Source organism: Lemur catta, chromosome 9 (assembly GCF_020740605.2).
Source record: "Lemur catta isolate mLemCat1 chromosome 9, mLemCat1.pri, whole genome shotgun sequence".
Taxonomy (NCBI): Eukaryota; Metazoa; Chordata; class Mammalia; order Primates; family Lemuridae; genus Lemur; species Lemur catta.
In genome coordinates, this window is record NC_059136.1 from 4,459,141 (window position 1) to 4,473,939 (window position 14,799).

Genomic DNA, 14,799 nt, shown 5'->3' on the forward strand with positions numbered 1-14,799 from the left:
GCAGACAAGCGGCCACAGGACGGTGTGGCTTTCGTGGCTGAGCCATCGCAGGGCCTGTGTGAGCACATCAGAGATGCGGCTTCAACCAGTCTCGGGGAAACAGAGAAGGTGTCCGTGGGCAAAATGTAAGGCGTGAAAGATAAGAAGTAATGGCATAATGTGGTCATTCAGCAGATATTTACAGAGCCCCTCTCTGTGCCAGGGGCTGACCCAAGCCCTGGGGACCTGGTGATGAATAAGGGAGACAGAGTCCCTGCTTTCTTGAGTTTGCAGTCCTGTGGGAGAAGACAGGCAGCAAATAGGCAAAAAAGTAATTCAGATGTAGGTAGCAAATGATATATAAGAGAGGAAAGTAGTTGGGAGGGTATGTTCCAGGCAGATGGAAGAGAATGTGCAAAGTCCCAGAAAGGGAGACTATACTGGGTGTTCAGGGGACCCTGTCTCTTTGCAGGTAATGTATTATGGGGTCTAAGCTGACTCTATACATGGGTCTACTTGTGTAAGCATCCACAAAGCTAGTCAAATCCTAAGGGAAGGAGAAGCAAAAACCAAATTAATATACAGATAAAGTTGCTCATCAGACTGTGGGAGTCTGAGTCACTGATCATGAGCCCCTAATTGAGGTCCTAGGACCGGACATCTGCTGATTCAAAGAAAGTTTTGTAGCTCAGAGTTGCCCATGTATGAAGCAGTCTCTTCTGTGGAATCAAGGGGCCATGAGCTCTTAGTAAAATATAAACAAGAGATGATTTTATATTGAAGGTGTTAATCTATTCAGGAGAATTTGGAGGAGGAGGGCTGTGATTCCATCTTTGCTTTCATGGCCTGCATCCTGTTGGTTGCAAAATAAGTCACTTAAAATTGCTTTGTACATTTATACATTACCTTTTTAATGACATTTCCTCATTTGAAAGTATGAAAACTGGTTTGAATCTTTTTAGAACAAAAAGAAAAAAAGATATTCAGGACTCTTATTACAGCTGTTTCTTGGTTTGAGTGTTATTTTAGGATGGGCAAACTGGCTTAGACAAGGTTCAGTCCTATGATATAACCTCAAATAAAATGAACATTGTTCAACAGATATTCCAGCCTCCTCCCCGCGTGGGCAGCCACAGCAAGCAGGGCTCTGGCGCAGGAGATTCCTTCTGCGGTGGGTGGCCACACTGCAGAGAAGGCTGGGGCAGTGGACTTGGCTGTCGGCATGGGTGGCACCACGAGCAAAGACCAAGGCACTGCCTGGCAGGGCCCCAGGCGGGCAGCAGGGAGGTGCCTGCAGAGCTTGCTCCCGGCTGGGGGCTTGGGCTCGAGCACTCAGAATAGAAGCTTCTCTACCTTTCTGCAGCTGCCCTGTCTGTAGCAGCCCTTCTCACTCCTTAGTCAAGGGCAGCAGAAGTGCTGTGTCTCAGACACCATCATGTTGAATTCCTAAACTATTAACATAAATTTACACCAAGTGAAGGAGTACTTTCTCAGACCTGTAGGTAATACATTGAGAAACAGGGGGACATGCTGAAGAACCATAGAAAATACCTTCTTCTAAAGGAGAAGTATTTTTTGAAAGGAAGAAAAACATGTTTAGAAAGTTTCCCAAGAAAATTTAGAGTTAACTAGTATGAACAGGCATGAAGAGATGCCTTAACACCTGCCAGAGTTAGGAATGATTCTCCTCTCTGGGATGGGCCTTGCTTTGATTCTTTTCATCACAATGAGATGAAAATTTTAGGACACTGTTTGTTTGAAATGCATGGCCTATTAAATTTGAGAAACGCCACACTGTCTGTCCGCTCTTGGAGCCTCACAGTGTACATTCACAGTGTGTATTAACGCTCTGAGAAGCCCGGCAGTTACGAAAGTTCTTGTCCTTAATCCAGGGTTTCCAAAGCTTGTATGATTACAAAACCCAACTTTTTCCTAATACCCATGTCATCTCAAAGGAGAAGGAAACATTGGTCTTTAGAGTTTTAAGGGAAAAATATTCTGGCTGCAAAACTCCACGTGCAACCTACTTGCCACTCATGCGCCGAGGGAAACAGGAAGGTGCAGGCCTCGGACAGATCCCCCTGTAAGATGGATTCTAGTGGGATGTAGTTGAGGTAAAGGGACGAGAGGAAGTACAGTGACAATAAAGACATGGCTGAGAAATCAGGAAGGAACCAAATTGTGGCCAGTTTTCTATATTAAATCTGACTCTGGAACGTGTCTTGGTAGTTGGGTTCTATTAAGCAGACTCGGAGTCTACTTACTCCGCCAGCTGCATGGAAGGTCACAGGCCTGCCCCACAAACTGTGTCCCTGGCAGAACACAGAGTTCCAGAGGGTAGGAGAGAAAATGACCGGCCTCCAGGCTGCCGCTAGAAGGCAGTTCCTGAGCCCTGCCCAGGTGCACTCACCACATGGGGACAGGAAGCCAAGAGAAGAACCCTGGCCCTGGTCACCCAGCCGCCAGTCAGGCAGCACAAAAAAATAAAAAAGAAACGAGACAGGGTGGAACTTGTTTTCAGCTTCTGTGGCTCAGTAACCCCACCCACTGGTAAATGGGCCAACAGATGTCCTCTCTTATCAACAGAAAGAAGAGCTACTCCCCTTCCTTTGGGGAAGAGTAAGAGCTGTTCCCTCCAACACCCCCAACTTGAGCTGAGTAGGACTCCCCTGTTGATGGATCAAGGCAGTGACTCGAAGAGGATTTTCCTCCACAGACCCGCAGGGACACGGGGAGAGAGGGACCAGGCTGGGATCACTCTGAGATCCTAACTTGAGCATCTATGTGGATGGTGCCCTCATTAAATAAGATGGACCATAAGAAAAGGAACAGATGCGGGCAGGAGAGGGTGAGGGGTGATTAGTTAGATTTTAGGTGGAACTTGAGGTATCCAGAACCCACTAGGCAGCTGGAAATACGCACTTGGAGTTCACGAGAACTGTTGAGAGCTGGAGGGATGAGTTTGTGAGTTACTGGACTGTGGGTGGTAGTTAGAGCCAAGGCAAGGGTGGGGTTGGCCAAGGTGAGCCTAGAGGACAGGAGTTCTTCTCCAGGGAGACAGGCCCTGGCCCAGAGGCTCCTAGGAAGCACCTCCCAAAGCCCCCAGAGTCCCCAGCCTGCCCCTGCTCCTGCTCTGCCTGGCGCCCCGTGGTTCTGAGTCCTCCTCCCTGTCCTGTCCCTCTGAGAGCAATGGGAGCAGATGGGGCTGAGGCTGTGTGGCCACAGGACCCCAGGGGACATCAGGAGGGAAGGAAAAGGAGGGGAGATGGCAAAGGGGCTGCAGGGAGTGCACAGAGAGGTAAACAGAGGTCTATGACAGTGTGGGGATGTTTTTTAAACTTTAGTTTCTATTTCCATCCATTGCAGCTACCTCTTCCTTGGTTATCTTTTTCATTATCCCTCCTTTTGTGTTTCCTCCAAGCCTCCTTTGTAATGTGGAAATACTCCTCGAGCCAAAGGCTTAACTAAGCTTAACTAATGAAGGAAGTGACAGAGGAGGAGTGTGGTGTGTTAACAGCCCAGCGGCCTGTGCTTCCCTTCTGCTGTGTGCAGGCGCCCAGCAGGCAGCCAGAAATGTTTGTTGAGTTAAATGGTAAATTCAGGTTTACAAATAAGGATGTTTTCTCTGCCTGTAGGTTGTTCTGTACGGCATGTCAGTGTTATGGGGTAATTAAAGCCGCTTGAATGAAGTTTTCTGAAATCCTCAAAAGAACAAATAAACCTTTTCCAGGTTTTCCTTGTGTTGCTTTTAACTGTAAATTTATAAGTGGTTCTTTTCGTGCCCACGGTTCTTGGGATTCAAAATATCCATTAAATTAGATGAGGCAGTAAGCATTAAGAGAGCTCAGAGGTCATATCTTTAACTTTTTCTCAGCTTAATTATGCCAGAAATTTCAGGAATTTATTATATTTTCATGTTGTTAATATCCGGAAGGTTAAAATGCTAACTTACACCTCGACACTGAAACAAGCAATGTTTGATCATTACATTTCTGTCACACCGCTGCATTCTGCTCTGTTGCCAGGGCTGTGTAATTGGACTTAGTAAAGATGGCAGTGTGCTGAGAAAAATGGTGAAATTCAGCTTTTCTAGACATAGAGTCGTCAAACCCTGCAGAAGAGAGAAAGGCAGAGAACCACAGGTCGTGAGACTTGACGTCTCTTCCCTGATGGCTTTGCCAGTAGCACAGTGCTGTGCTTCCTCTCTCACCGTGGTCTTCATCAGCTTTTCCTCCTCGGTCTCCTGCCCAGTCTGTTCTAATCTGCTCTTCACATACTTTAAGCCTGATCGTTAATGTTGAAGAAATGTCTCTCTCTTGAAAATATCTCTTTAAGTGTATTGATTCAGGGTCAGATTAAGAAATAAAATAATAAGACATGTGAAGGAAAACTAATCTGTAGAGGATGAAACTTGCAGTCCTGGTGCTCTCCTGATAAAGAAAACGTTTCACACTGAATCGTGACGAACCCTCAAGAGCCCACATTCCCCTGACTCCCAGTTCTGTGTTCACTGGAGATGCCCAGCCCAGGCGTCTCCATCAAGCCTCCTGTTTCCTCCTGAGCCCAAGCAGGTAACACCTTCTTTTGCAGTTGCCATCCTTCCTCCCAGGAAGCTCCATGTTTTCTGTTTCCGAGGACACTGGGTGTTAGTGCACTGTGTCCTGAGAGGCAGTGTAGCCTAGTGGGAGCTCCTGGCTTGGAGTCAGGGAGCTATGGGTTCGACCCCTGATCTGCCACGCCAGCTGCGGCAGGTTTCTCAACTCTTCTAGAACTGAGCCTCAGTTTCTCCAGCTGTGAAATGGGGGTAATATCATCTGCCTCCCAGGATTATTAAGATTAAATGAGACTGTGAACTCACTCAGCACAGGCCTGACACGTAGTAGGTGCTTAGATATCCATTTCCAAATTTCTGTCATTAGGTATCTTCTTTATTATTTCTACCTTAAGAAATAAAGGTTTGGGATCAAAAATTTATTGGTAACTGCCAAATTCATATTTCATGCAGTCAGTGATTCAGGAGACAGAGAATGGGTGTGTTTTGGTGGGGGTGGTAAGGAGTTGAGCCAGCCTTCAAGGAGCCTGTGTTCCCGTGGGAGGGATGAGAGGGAAATGGCATTGGCACAGGCTTAGAGGCAGGAAAATACCACAGGTTTGTGGAACTCAGACGGCTGGAGTGAAGACAGGAGCAGAAGAAAGCACTGTAGCTAGATTGTGGAGCACAACGATTACCAAGCCAGTAAAGTTTCATTTTACCTTTTAGGCTGAGGAGAATGACTGAAGATTTTTTAGCAGGAGAATAATATGACTATAGTCTTAAGAAGACTATTCTATGGATGCAGTTAACTAAATTAATGAAAATAGTGCACTCCTGTAGTCCCAGCTACTCGGGAGGCTGAGGCAGGAGGATTACTTGGGCCCTGGAGTTGGAGGCTGCAGTGAGCTACGATTGCACCACTGTACTCCAGCCTGGGTGACAGAGCAAGACTCTGTCTCCAAAAATTAAATAATTAATTAATTAAAAAAAGAAAACAGCTATCCTGTGGTCGGTGTGTATAGCACAGCATCGCACTGGGTTCAGCGTGCATCTGGAATATGTTCTAAGGCCTGCTGTACCCAGGGAGTGATACAGAATTTATGAAACAGCCCCTGACAACACTGGGACATTGGGAAGTTTACATTTCTCCACAAATCTAATGCGGTTTTTTGGGGGTTATAAGTACCAGGAACCCACCTTAACTTGAGAACAGGACATTTATTGGCTTATGTCACTGGAAACCCAAGGCTAGATCTAAGAGGTCATACAACAGCATTGAGATTGTATCTCTGTGGTGCCACTCTGTGCTGACTTCACGTGTGGACAGGCTTTCTCTGATGGGAGACACCAGGCTCCCACGGCCCGCAGGCTCCCAGCCTCAGTCGGGCGCTCCTTTTGTTCCTCTCAAAAGCACTCTCCTTGGTCCTGCTTGGGTCATGATCCCATCCCCGAAGAGTCACTGTTTCCAGGGGGATGAAGTACCTTGACTAGAATACCGGGCCTGAGTCCCCCCAGGAGACAGGGAGGAATGACAGCCTCACCAGGTCTGGAGTGAGAGTGGAGACGTTCTTGAAAGCAAAAGATGCTGGGCAGGCAAAAACAATGAGAAACATCCCATGTGAGTCATGCAGAGACCACACTGGTTAGAAGGCAGAGGACTAGACTGTCCTAGAGGAAGTTGATAAGAGAAAGCGTGGAGGAAGAGCTGTGGAGGAAGAGCTGTCGGGAGGAGAGATAAAGAGCCCAAAGGCTCGGTTTAACTCTGGGAGTCCACCTTCTTAATTCTGCTTCAGCTTTGTTAATTCTTACTTTTCCTTTATTAAAAATTCCACTTTGATGGTAGTACTTTTGCAGCCAATTACTCCTCGCAGGCCCTGGATGAGAGTTGGCCGAGGTAAGCCATATTTTAAAAGAGATGATGGGCATGGGTTTTTTTAGATGGTTTCACTTTATTTTACCCACCTTGAATGTTGTTTTAGAAATTTATGACATAAAGCATAGAATCTTGTTTTCTCTTATAAAACTTAAGTCTGATTTCAGTAGGGGCTTTACTTGAGGCCAGGAGTTGGAGGCTGCGGTGTGCTATGATCACACCTGTGAATAGCCACTGCGCTCCTGCCTGGACAATGTAGTTAGACCCCATCTCTTAAAACAAAAACAAAAAATCTTAAGTCTTTCTATATATAATTACAAGCTTATATGGAAGTCTAAGGTGAAAAATTATTTAAATAAATCTAGATGTTCATATTTAAAACAAAACAGAAACAAATTTATAATACATTTACCAACAGAATACTCTGGCAGTCTTATGTTTGAGATATGGAAGACTAAGTGCCTTTTCTCAGGGTGTCTTAGTAAGCTGCTGAAAGGAATGAAAGACTCTTGAAATGGTAATTTGCATGGTATATTTGATTTAGGGTCTCTCTGAGTATTTTTGTACCCAATATAGAAGACGACAGAATATAATATTAACTGAAAAAGACTGCCGCATCCATTTGTGTTATCATTTTCAGACCACCAGGTCATATTTGGGAGGCATTTGAAATGTACATATCAAAATTATTTATCTCTCTGGGTCGAGATCTACTCTCTATCCACTGGGAATCTGACTGAGCACTTACTATGAATAATACGGTCTGGATCTTGGGAAGGAGATAAACCGGCCTCTACCTCAAGTGGGTTTTCAACTACCCTTGAGAATCTAGGGACCTGAGACTGTAGGATAAATACAATCTCTTATTTTAAATCAGAAAAAGGCATATCCAAACCGATATTTTTCTTATGTATATCCAAGAATAAAATGTCTTATGCTTTCCAGAGCATTAGGATTGGTCAGATTAATATTTTCATAACCTGGGTAGCTGTAGCAAGTATATTCCTCTTCATGGCCATCCCTACAGGAATGCAAAATGTTTGCATACAAGATTGCCAAGGCCCCCCCTACACACACTCAGGGTACGTGATGAGGGGTCACTGTTTACACGTCTGGAATAAGACCTTACAGCCCCTGGAGAAGAGTCGATCATAGATTTGAACAGTTTCAAAAGGGATTCAAAGGGGCTTGTTTGCCCTTTCCTTGATTCCTTAAGGCCTGTTGGTTAATCTTGTTCTTATGGATTTGTGCTAGTTTTTATCCTGGAGATCAGAGGAACAATTAACAGTTAGCAATGATGAGCACAAGGAGTGCGTGGGCGCGTGGGCGTTTCTGAGCGCCTCTCAGGGTGTACGGGAGGGGCCTGGGGCTCTCCTTTGCTCCCTGGGATTGAACTGCTTTTCCTTTTATGTTGTTCCGGTTCTTAAAGGCAGCAGCCTCCTTGGAAAGAAGAAAAGCACCCTGGGTTCAGGCTGACGTCTGCACTGAACAGGTACCCGGGTTGTTTCCTAGTAGAAGTAGATTTTAAAGGAGACCGAGCAGTTTGGTTGTCCTGATACTCTTTACATATTATCCGGTTGTTAGAGTGTATTTATGTCCTCAGTGTTTATATGAAGTGGTAAAAAACCAACCCCTCAGGGGACAGCACAGCACAGCACATGAGGTCTGGAGTGGGACTACCAGGGTTTGCCTCCCACTGTGTGACCTTGAGCAGATCATTTAACTTCCGGATGCCTCAGTTTATTCATGTGAAAAATGGAAATAGTTGTACCTATATCATGGGATGGTTGTGAGGATTGAATAAGATAATACATGGGAAGCACAAGTGTTCAGTAAACATCAACTTTTGTCATGATACCTTTGGGCCACACTCCAGGAGTGAGAGTTCTACCTAGGTTATTTTTTTCAATCCTGACAACACCCTACAAGAATGAGTATTATTTTCTGTTCTAAGAGTTAGATGGGCCGGGCGCGGTGGCTCACGCCTGTAATCCTAGCTCTGGGAGGCCGAGGCGGGTGGATCGCTCGAGGTCAGGAGTTCGAGACCAGCCTGAGCAAGAGTGAGACCCCGTCTCTACTAAAAATAGAAAGAAATTATCTGGCCAACTAAAAATATATATACAAAAAAATTAGCCGGGCATGGTGGCTCATGCCTGTAGTCCCAGCTACTCGGGAGGCTGAGGCAGTAGGATCGCTTAAGCCCAGGAGTCTGAGGTTGCTGTGAGCTAGGCTGATGCCACGGCACTCACTCTAGCCCGGGCAACAAAGTGAGACTCTGTCTCAAAAAAAAAAAAAAAAAAGAGTTAGATGACTTGTCCAGGACTCATTAGCTAATATGTGAAGGAACTGGATTTAAAAACAAACAAACAAATAAAAAACCACCTTTTTTATAGTGGGGAATGTTAAACATACACAAAGGGAAGAGTTGCAAGAGGCCCCTGTGCCTGTCCTCAGCCTGGGTCCTCCCCAGAGCCCTGCCAGTCCTGTTCTCCCCCGGGTCCGCCTGGCTGGATACAGTATCTCATCTGTAAATATCGCTAACCGTATAAGGCTGATGACCTTCTTACCTTTTAAAAAAAACATAACCTTTGCACAGGTATCATGAGGGAAAGAAAAATAAAGAAAAAAAACATAACCACAATGCCATTATTACACTTAAAAATAATTCCTTAATATGATTTAATATCCAGTCTGTATTCAGATTTTCTCAGGTATCTCTCTGCATTTGATTGGCAGTCTCTTCAATCTCTTTGAATGGATAAAGGGCTGGAATCTGAACCCAGTTCTCTCTAATTCCAGAGGCCATGCTCCTCCTGTTGCACCACATAGATTCTTCCTTTGTCTGCTACGTCCCTCATCTGAAGCCATGTGGCTTAATAGCCACCTGAGTCTCTCTCCTGTAACGGACCGCAATGTAGCATTTTGGGCTAATTTGAAGTTGCTCATAAGTCCTTTTTATGGCAGAAAGTTTGACCCTCAGATGAGATAAATAAATAATCATCTCTTGGAGCCAAGGCTGTGTATAAATTGGAGCTATCTGGAAGAATTTCGGAAATTTGCAAGGGATCAGAGGTTCCCGAACTTTTCTCTTAAGACCACTTTACACTCTCAAAAAATCATTGAAGCCCTCAAAGAGCATTTGTTTATGTGTCTACCAATATGTATCTATTGATATTAGAAATTAAATTGAAAACATTTTAAAACATACTTAATGCATTTAAAAATAGCAATAATAAACATTTAACATAACTAATACCTTTTTAAAAAGAAACGTAATTATATTTTCCAAAACAAAAAAACTTACTACAAATAGTGGCATTGTTGTACCTTTTACAAATCTCTTGACAGCAGCTGGGTCCTCTGCCACTGGTTCATCCAGCCTGCACTTAGCCGCTGGGCAACTCCACTGTGCCGGGAGAGTGCCAGGGTGACAAGGCAAAGGACGTTTAGCGTTATTTTGAAGATAGTCCTGACCTTGCGTACTCCCTGAAAGGGTTTGAGAAGCACTGCTCTAGGAACATTGTTCTCAGATGAAGAAAACCTAGTGCAGCCACAGGTTATACTGGTCACAGCCGTCTTCTGACTTGTGAAGCATAGTAAGGTCTCGGAGGCCGTGAATGCAAGGCCTGCCTTCTGGAACTGGATCACCGTGCCGTCAACTCCAAAGTACAAGCCTATGGAGTATAAATTAAAGCCTTTTGGGGTGTGGGCAATTCTCAGAGGCTGTTAGTGATGTAAGGGACTTCAGGTAGGTCCTAACCCCTCATTTTATGGGTGATTGTAAATTGATTATTCTTGCCTTCTTTCCTGTTGGATATATTCAACAAAGAATACTGCATGTTCACTAAGGAAAAATGGATGTTCAGCCAGACTCTCTCCTCCCCTCCTTAGGACCAATTCTGATTCTGCTCTTCACACGAGTGCTCTGAGCACCAAGCCCCAGGACCCCTATGGAGGAGGCGGCCAGTCAGCCTGGCCTGCCCCATACATGGGTAAGACACACAGGCCCCCTGCTCACAGCGGCTGTGCTTTCTCATCTGTCCTGTGGGAACCGAGAGAGGAAAGCGTGCACGGTGCACGCACCTCCCCGGCCGGCTGGTCTTGGGAGGAGAAGCTCCCGGCAGGGGAGGTGCGTGCGTGTGCATGGCGCAGTCAGGATGGGGTGCGGGTGGCGCGTGCCTCGCCCTGCTGCCCCCATGGCACACTCTCCCTTGTTGGCATCTCTTGGCCCTCGCACTTCCTCCCCTCCGCCCGGCACTGACTCTTTTCTGGGCGCTTATCGTCCTCTGCGTGGACTCTGACAGTAGCTTCCTAACTGCTCTCCTGCTTTCGGCAGTCTTACCGCCCTTCCATCCAGTTTTACGCTGGGCTCTCTGCGGGTCCTCTTTTCCCACCCAGGATCTGAACAAACTGAGAACTAAAACCAGATGTAACAGATGGAGCTAAATATCGCCTTTACTACTCATGAGACCAGGTTGAGGAAGTGGCTTCTTTCTGTGGGTCCATGGGCCTGTTACAACTGAACCCCACAATGAGGCAGATTCCGCGAGTGGCCGCAGCTCTGGCCGGGGTGGCCCCCAGGAGGAGTAGTCAGGTAGGACTGGGACAGGAAGGACAGAGCAGGTGACCACCCTCTGAGGGAAGGCACGCCCTGGGAGGAGGAGAGGGAGCTGGATTGCAGCTGAGCATCGCCTGCTCAGTCATTCCCCTTCTGCTGGTCAGATTGCCATTCCGCCTCCCTTGGGCCAGCGTGAGTACAAGGGTGGGGAGAGGCCACGAGTGACCAGGAAGGGGAAGAGGCATACGCACGCCACCTCGCACTATCTGCTCCCAGAGTGAGTCTCCCTTCCAAGTACCCTGCTTAGCTGCTGAGATCAGACGAGAGCAGGCGCGTTCAGGTTGGTATGTCCACAGACTGAACCCTAATCTGATCGTCTTACTCTCCTGCTCAAATCCCTCCATGCCACCTGCTCCCCTCTAGAAGAAAGAGTCCAAATCTCCCATTTTAGCATGACACAAGCCCCGGATCTGGCCCCTGCCCACCTCTCTCCCTTCTCTCCCTGCTCCCCTGCCTCACTCCCCAAGTCGGTGTAGACCACTCTGAGTTCTCCTAGTGTTTCATCCTGTTCCCATGGCATCCTCTCTTAGCTCACTCCTGGCCTCCTGGCCAATCCCCTCTCGAGCCGCAAGCGTCAGCATGTGCACCCACGTTTGTGGAACCATCCTTTTTTTTTTTTTGAGACATAGTGTCACTTTCTTGCCTGGGCTAGAGTGCCGTGGTATCAGCCTCGCTCACAGCAACCTCAAACTCCTGGGCTCAAGCGATGCTCCTGTCTCAGCCTCCTAGGTAGGTGAGACTACAGGCATGCACCACCATGCCCGGCTAATTTTTTCTATTTCTAGTTGTTTGGCTGATTTCTTTCTATTTTTAGTAGAGATGGGGTCTCGCTCTTGCTCAGGCTGGTCTTGAACTCCTGAGTTCAAGTGATCCTCCTGCCTCGGCCTCCCAGAGTGCTAGGATTATAGTCGTGAGCCACCGTGCCCGGCCTGTGAAGCCATCCTTGACCTTTCTCCTTCTCAGCTCAGAATTACCTGTGTCCTTCTAACATTGCACAGCTCCTACCTGCAGACAGCTATCTTAGCACCTGCGACACTTGACTGCTTTTTACGTGGATGTGCTTTCCCTTCTCTGCCCGTGTAGATTTCTTGAAGGCAGCATCTTAATGGTCTCATTCTCTCCAGCCCCTAGCATCGTGCCTGGTATGCAGGGGCCCTCTTTGGTGGAGAGGGGGAGAAGTCACACAGGGGCCACATGTGCAGAGCACTCACCAAAACACACTGGCACTTAACCTGCACGGGAAACGAGGTTGATTCATTCAGACACATTCCAAGCCTGCCTTTCTGGGGTTTATAATCTAGAAAGAACAACAGTCTTGCATTATCCATTCCGTCCGCAGTTTTGCTCTTGTCCACAAGCAAGGGCTATGTGTTTGCTCTTGAAACAGGAATAAATAAATCTTTGGCCAAGTTACCAGCTTTTCTGGTTTTCTTTACTTTTTGGACTATTTAAAGTCTAAATAGTCTCTGTTCCTTCCAAGGAGAACGCTGATGGTCTTATTTCCTTGCATATAGTGGGGATGGGATTTAATAATAATTGTTACTATATTTGTTCCCTTGGTACAATTTAGAGAAGACTACATGTGCCTAAATGATAGTTTGCTTGTAAAGTACGAGAGCCTTCAGAATTGCTTAGAGCCGTCTACCCATGTTTCCACACATGGGAATATGAGAGTAGAATTGGCAGTGATGTTGGAATTGGAGATGGGTCCACTGCGCACTGCTTAGAGGAGCAGAGTGTGGGAAGAGGGAGTAGTTTGGCTTCAGGATGGGTAGAGACGGGAATATATAAACAAAGCCTTGAGAATCCAGAGGCTATAATGGGGGCGCTGCCTGTGAGCCCAGCAGGACCTTAGTTCCCCCGGACTGGGAGGGGGCGGGGCAGACAGATTTTTCACCCCCGAGCCCCTGCGTTTCTGCCTCTGCCGTTCCTTCACTGGCACTGGCCTCTGTGCAAAGCTTCCACTGCTCTAAGACAGGGCCAAAGGCCCAGAGAGAACAAGGGGATCACAGGCAATTTAAGCAAGGAGTTTTTGAGGCTCGCATACAAAGAAAAAAAAAGTAGCTGAAGAAAGTGATTACCTGAATTGAAGTATTCATGCTAAGAGTGATGTAGCCTCTGAGGGAAGAGGTGAGAAATGTCAGAAGGTACCAGGATGAATAAGAAAAACAAAAGAACATAAATACTGTTCCAGGTCGACAGAGTGATAAGAAAAGCTAGAAAGAAAGAAAGAAGACCGGGTGCAGTGGCTCACGCCTGTAATCCTAGCACTCTGGGAGGCTGAGGCAGGAGGATCACTCGAGTTCAGGAGTTCGAGACCAGCCTGGGCAAGAGCGAGACCCCGTCTCTACTAAAAATAGAAAGAAATTAGCTGGACAACTAAAAATATATATAGAAAAAAATTAGCCGGGCATGGTGGTGCATGCCTGTAGTCCCAGCTACTCGGGAGGCTGAGGCAGAAGGATTGCTTGAACCCAGGAGTTTGAGGTTGCTGTGAGCTAGGCTGACGCCACGGCACTCTAGCCCGGGCAACAAAGCAAGACTCTTTGTCTCAAAAAAGAAAGAAAGAAAGAAAGAAAGAAAGAAAGAAGGGTTCCTGGATTGGCTTGATAAGCTTGGTGGTCTCTCCTCTTCAAACCAGCAGTTAGCAATTGCTGGGTCACAATCTCTAACACCCAGGGAAGGTGGGCTGACCTCCAGCCGGGCTGTCTGAGCCGTGTGCCTGCTCCTGCAGTTGCCTTGCGAGTAGAGCAGAATCAGAAACACATCCTAATATGGGTGTGTTTACATGGGAAAGCCAGTGTGTTTAAAATATTATCCAAGTCTCCAAGGATGGGAATTATTTCTGGAGAATTATATTTGTTGGTGGGAGCTATTTTAAATAGCTTCATGTATTTTCCCCCTGTAATTCATTAAAGTTGTTCATTTTCTTTCCTTTTGGATTTTAAAAATATCAACTAGCTTTGCAAAAAGGTATTTCTTATTATAGGACCAACCAAATAAAGATTTAAAAAGTGATGGGAAAGTATAATTAAAGCCCAGAACTAGGTTCTATAGTAGAAGCAATAACTGTTCTTTCCCTGGGAATCCGTCCCCCACTGTTTGTTGTTGTGAGCGGATGATAGGAGAGCGTCTGCTCGGGGCTGAACTACATAAGCAATAAACTGTGATACGTTCATGAACAGAGCTTTGTGTCCCACGAACATAAAGCCATTAGTCTGATACATGTTTAGTAATTTTCATAATGGTTCTTGAGTTGCATGATAATTAGGCATAAATGTTGAGTAGCTGATATAAATGACAAAAATAAACTTTTATATAACTAAACAACATTTTTATAATTTCTCTCTTGGTTAATTATCCAGACTCTATAAAGAGAAATGGTGACCATTTCCCTGGCAGCACGTGCAGTTTAATTATCATTTCACACATACGTGCAGACAGGCAAGTGCCGGGGCTCTCTGGGACATTTGCCCTGTCCCATAGCCTAGACCGGTCCCCACCTCCCCTCCTCTCACCACCAGCGTGTGGAGGAGGAGGCTGGGGTGGTCCGTGCTCTTTCAGGGCGCAGTCTACAGCTAAGGGCAGAAGACTGCGTGACCGTTACAGCCCCACACCCAGGGCTGTAGAAGCTGAATATCACCATCTTTGGAGACTACAGTCCTCAGCTCCTCCTCTCAGAGCGGGGCAGCGGGTGTGTCTTGGACTTCAGTGGCTTTTCCACCTGCAAAATAAGCTTTGACCTACAGAATTAAGGAGACCCTGAAGGATGTAAGCCTGCTGATTGCGTGGGTG

At 46.4% G+C, this 14,799-nt stretch overlaps 1 protein-coding gene across 3 annotated transcripts in view; it reads left to right on the forward strand.

The window, feature by feature from the left end:
• The window catches only part of CRTC3 (CREB regulated transcription coactivator 3), a 92,574-nt gene that overhangs the window by 49,749 nt on the left and 28,026 nt on the right, over positions 1 to 14,799 (forward strand). For all 3 annotated transcript variants that reach the window (XM_045561650.1, XM_045561651.1, XM_045561652.1), the window contains exons 4-6: positions 6,346 to 6,407; positions 7,816 to 7,878; positions 10,278 to 10,378. In XM_045561650.1, coding sequence (XP_045417606.1) covers positions 6,346 to 6,407; positions 7,816 to 7,878; positions 10,278 to 10,378 — 226 coding nt within the window. The remainder of the gene's footprint in view (positions 1 to 6,345; positions 6,408 to 7,815; positions 7,879 to 10,277; positions 10,379 to 14,799) is intronic.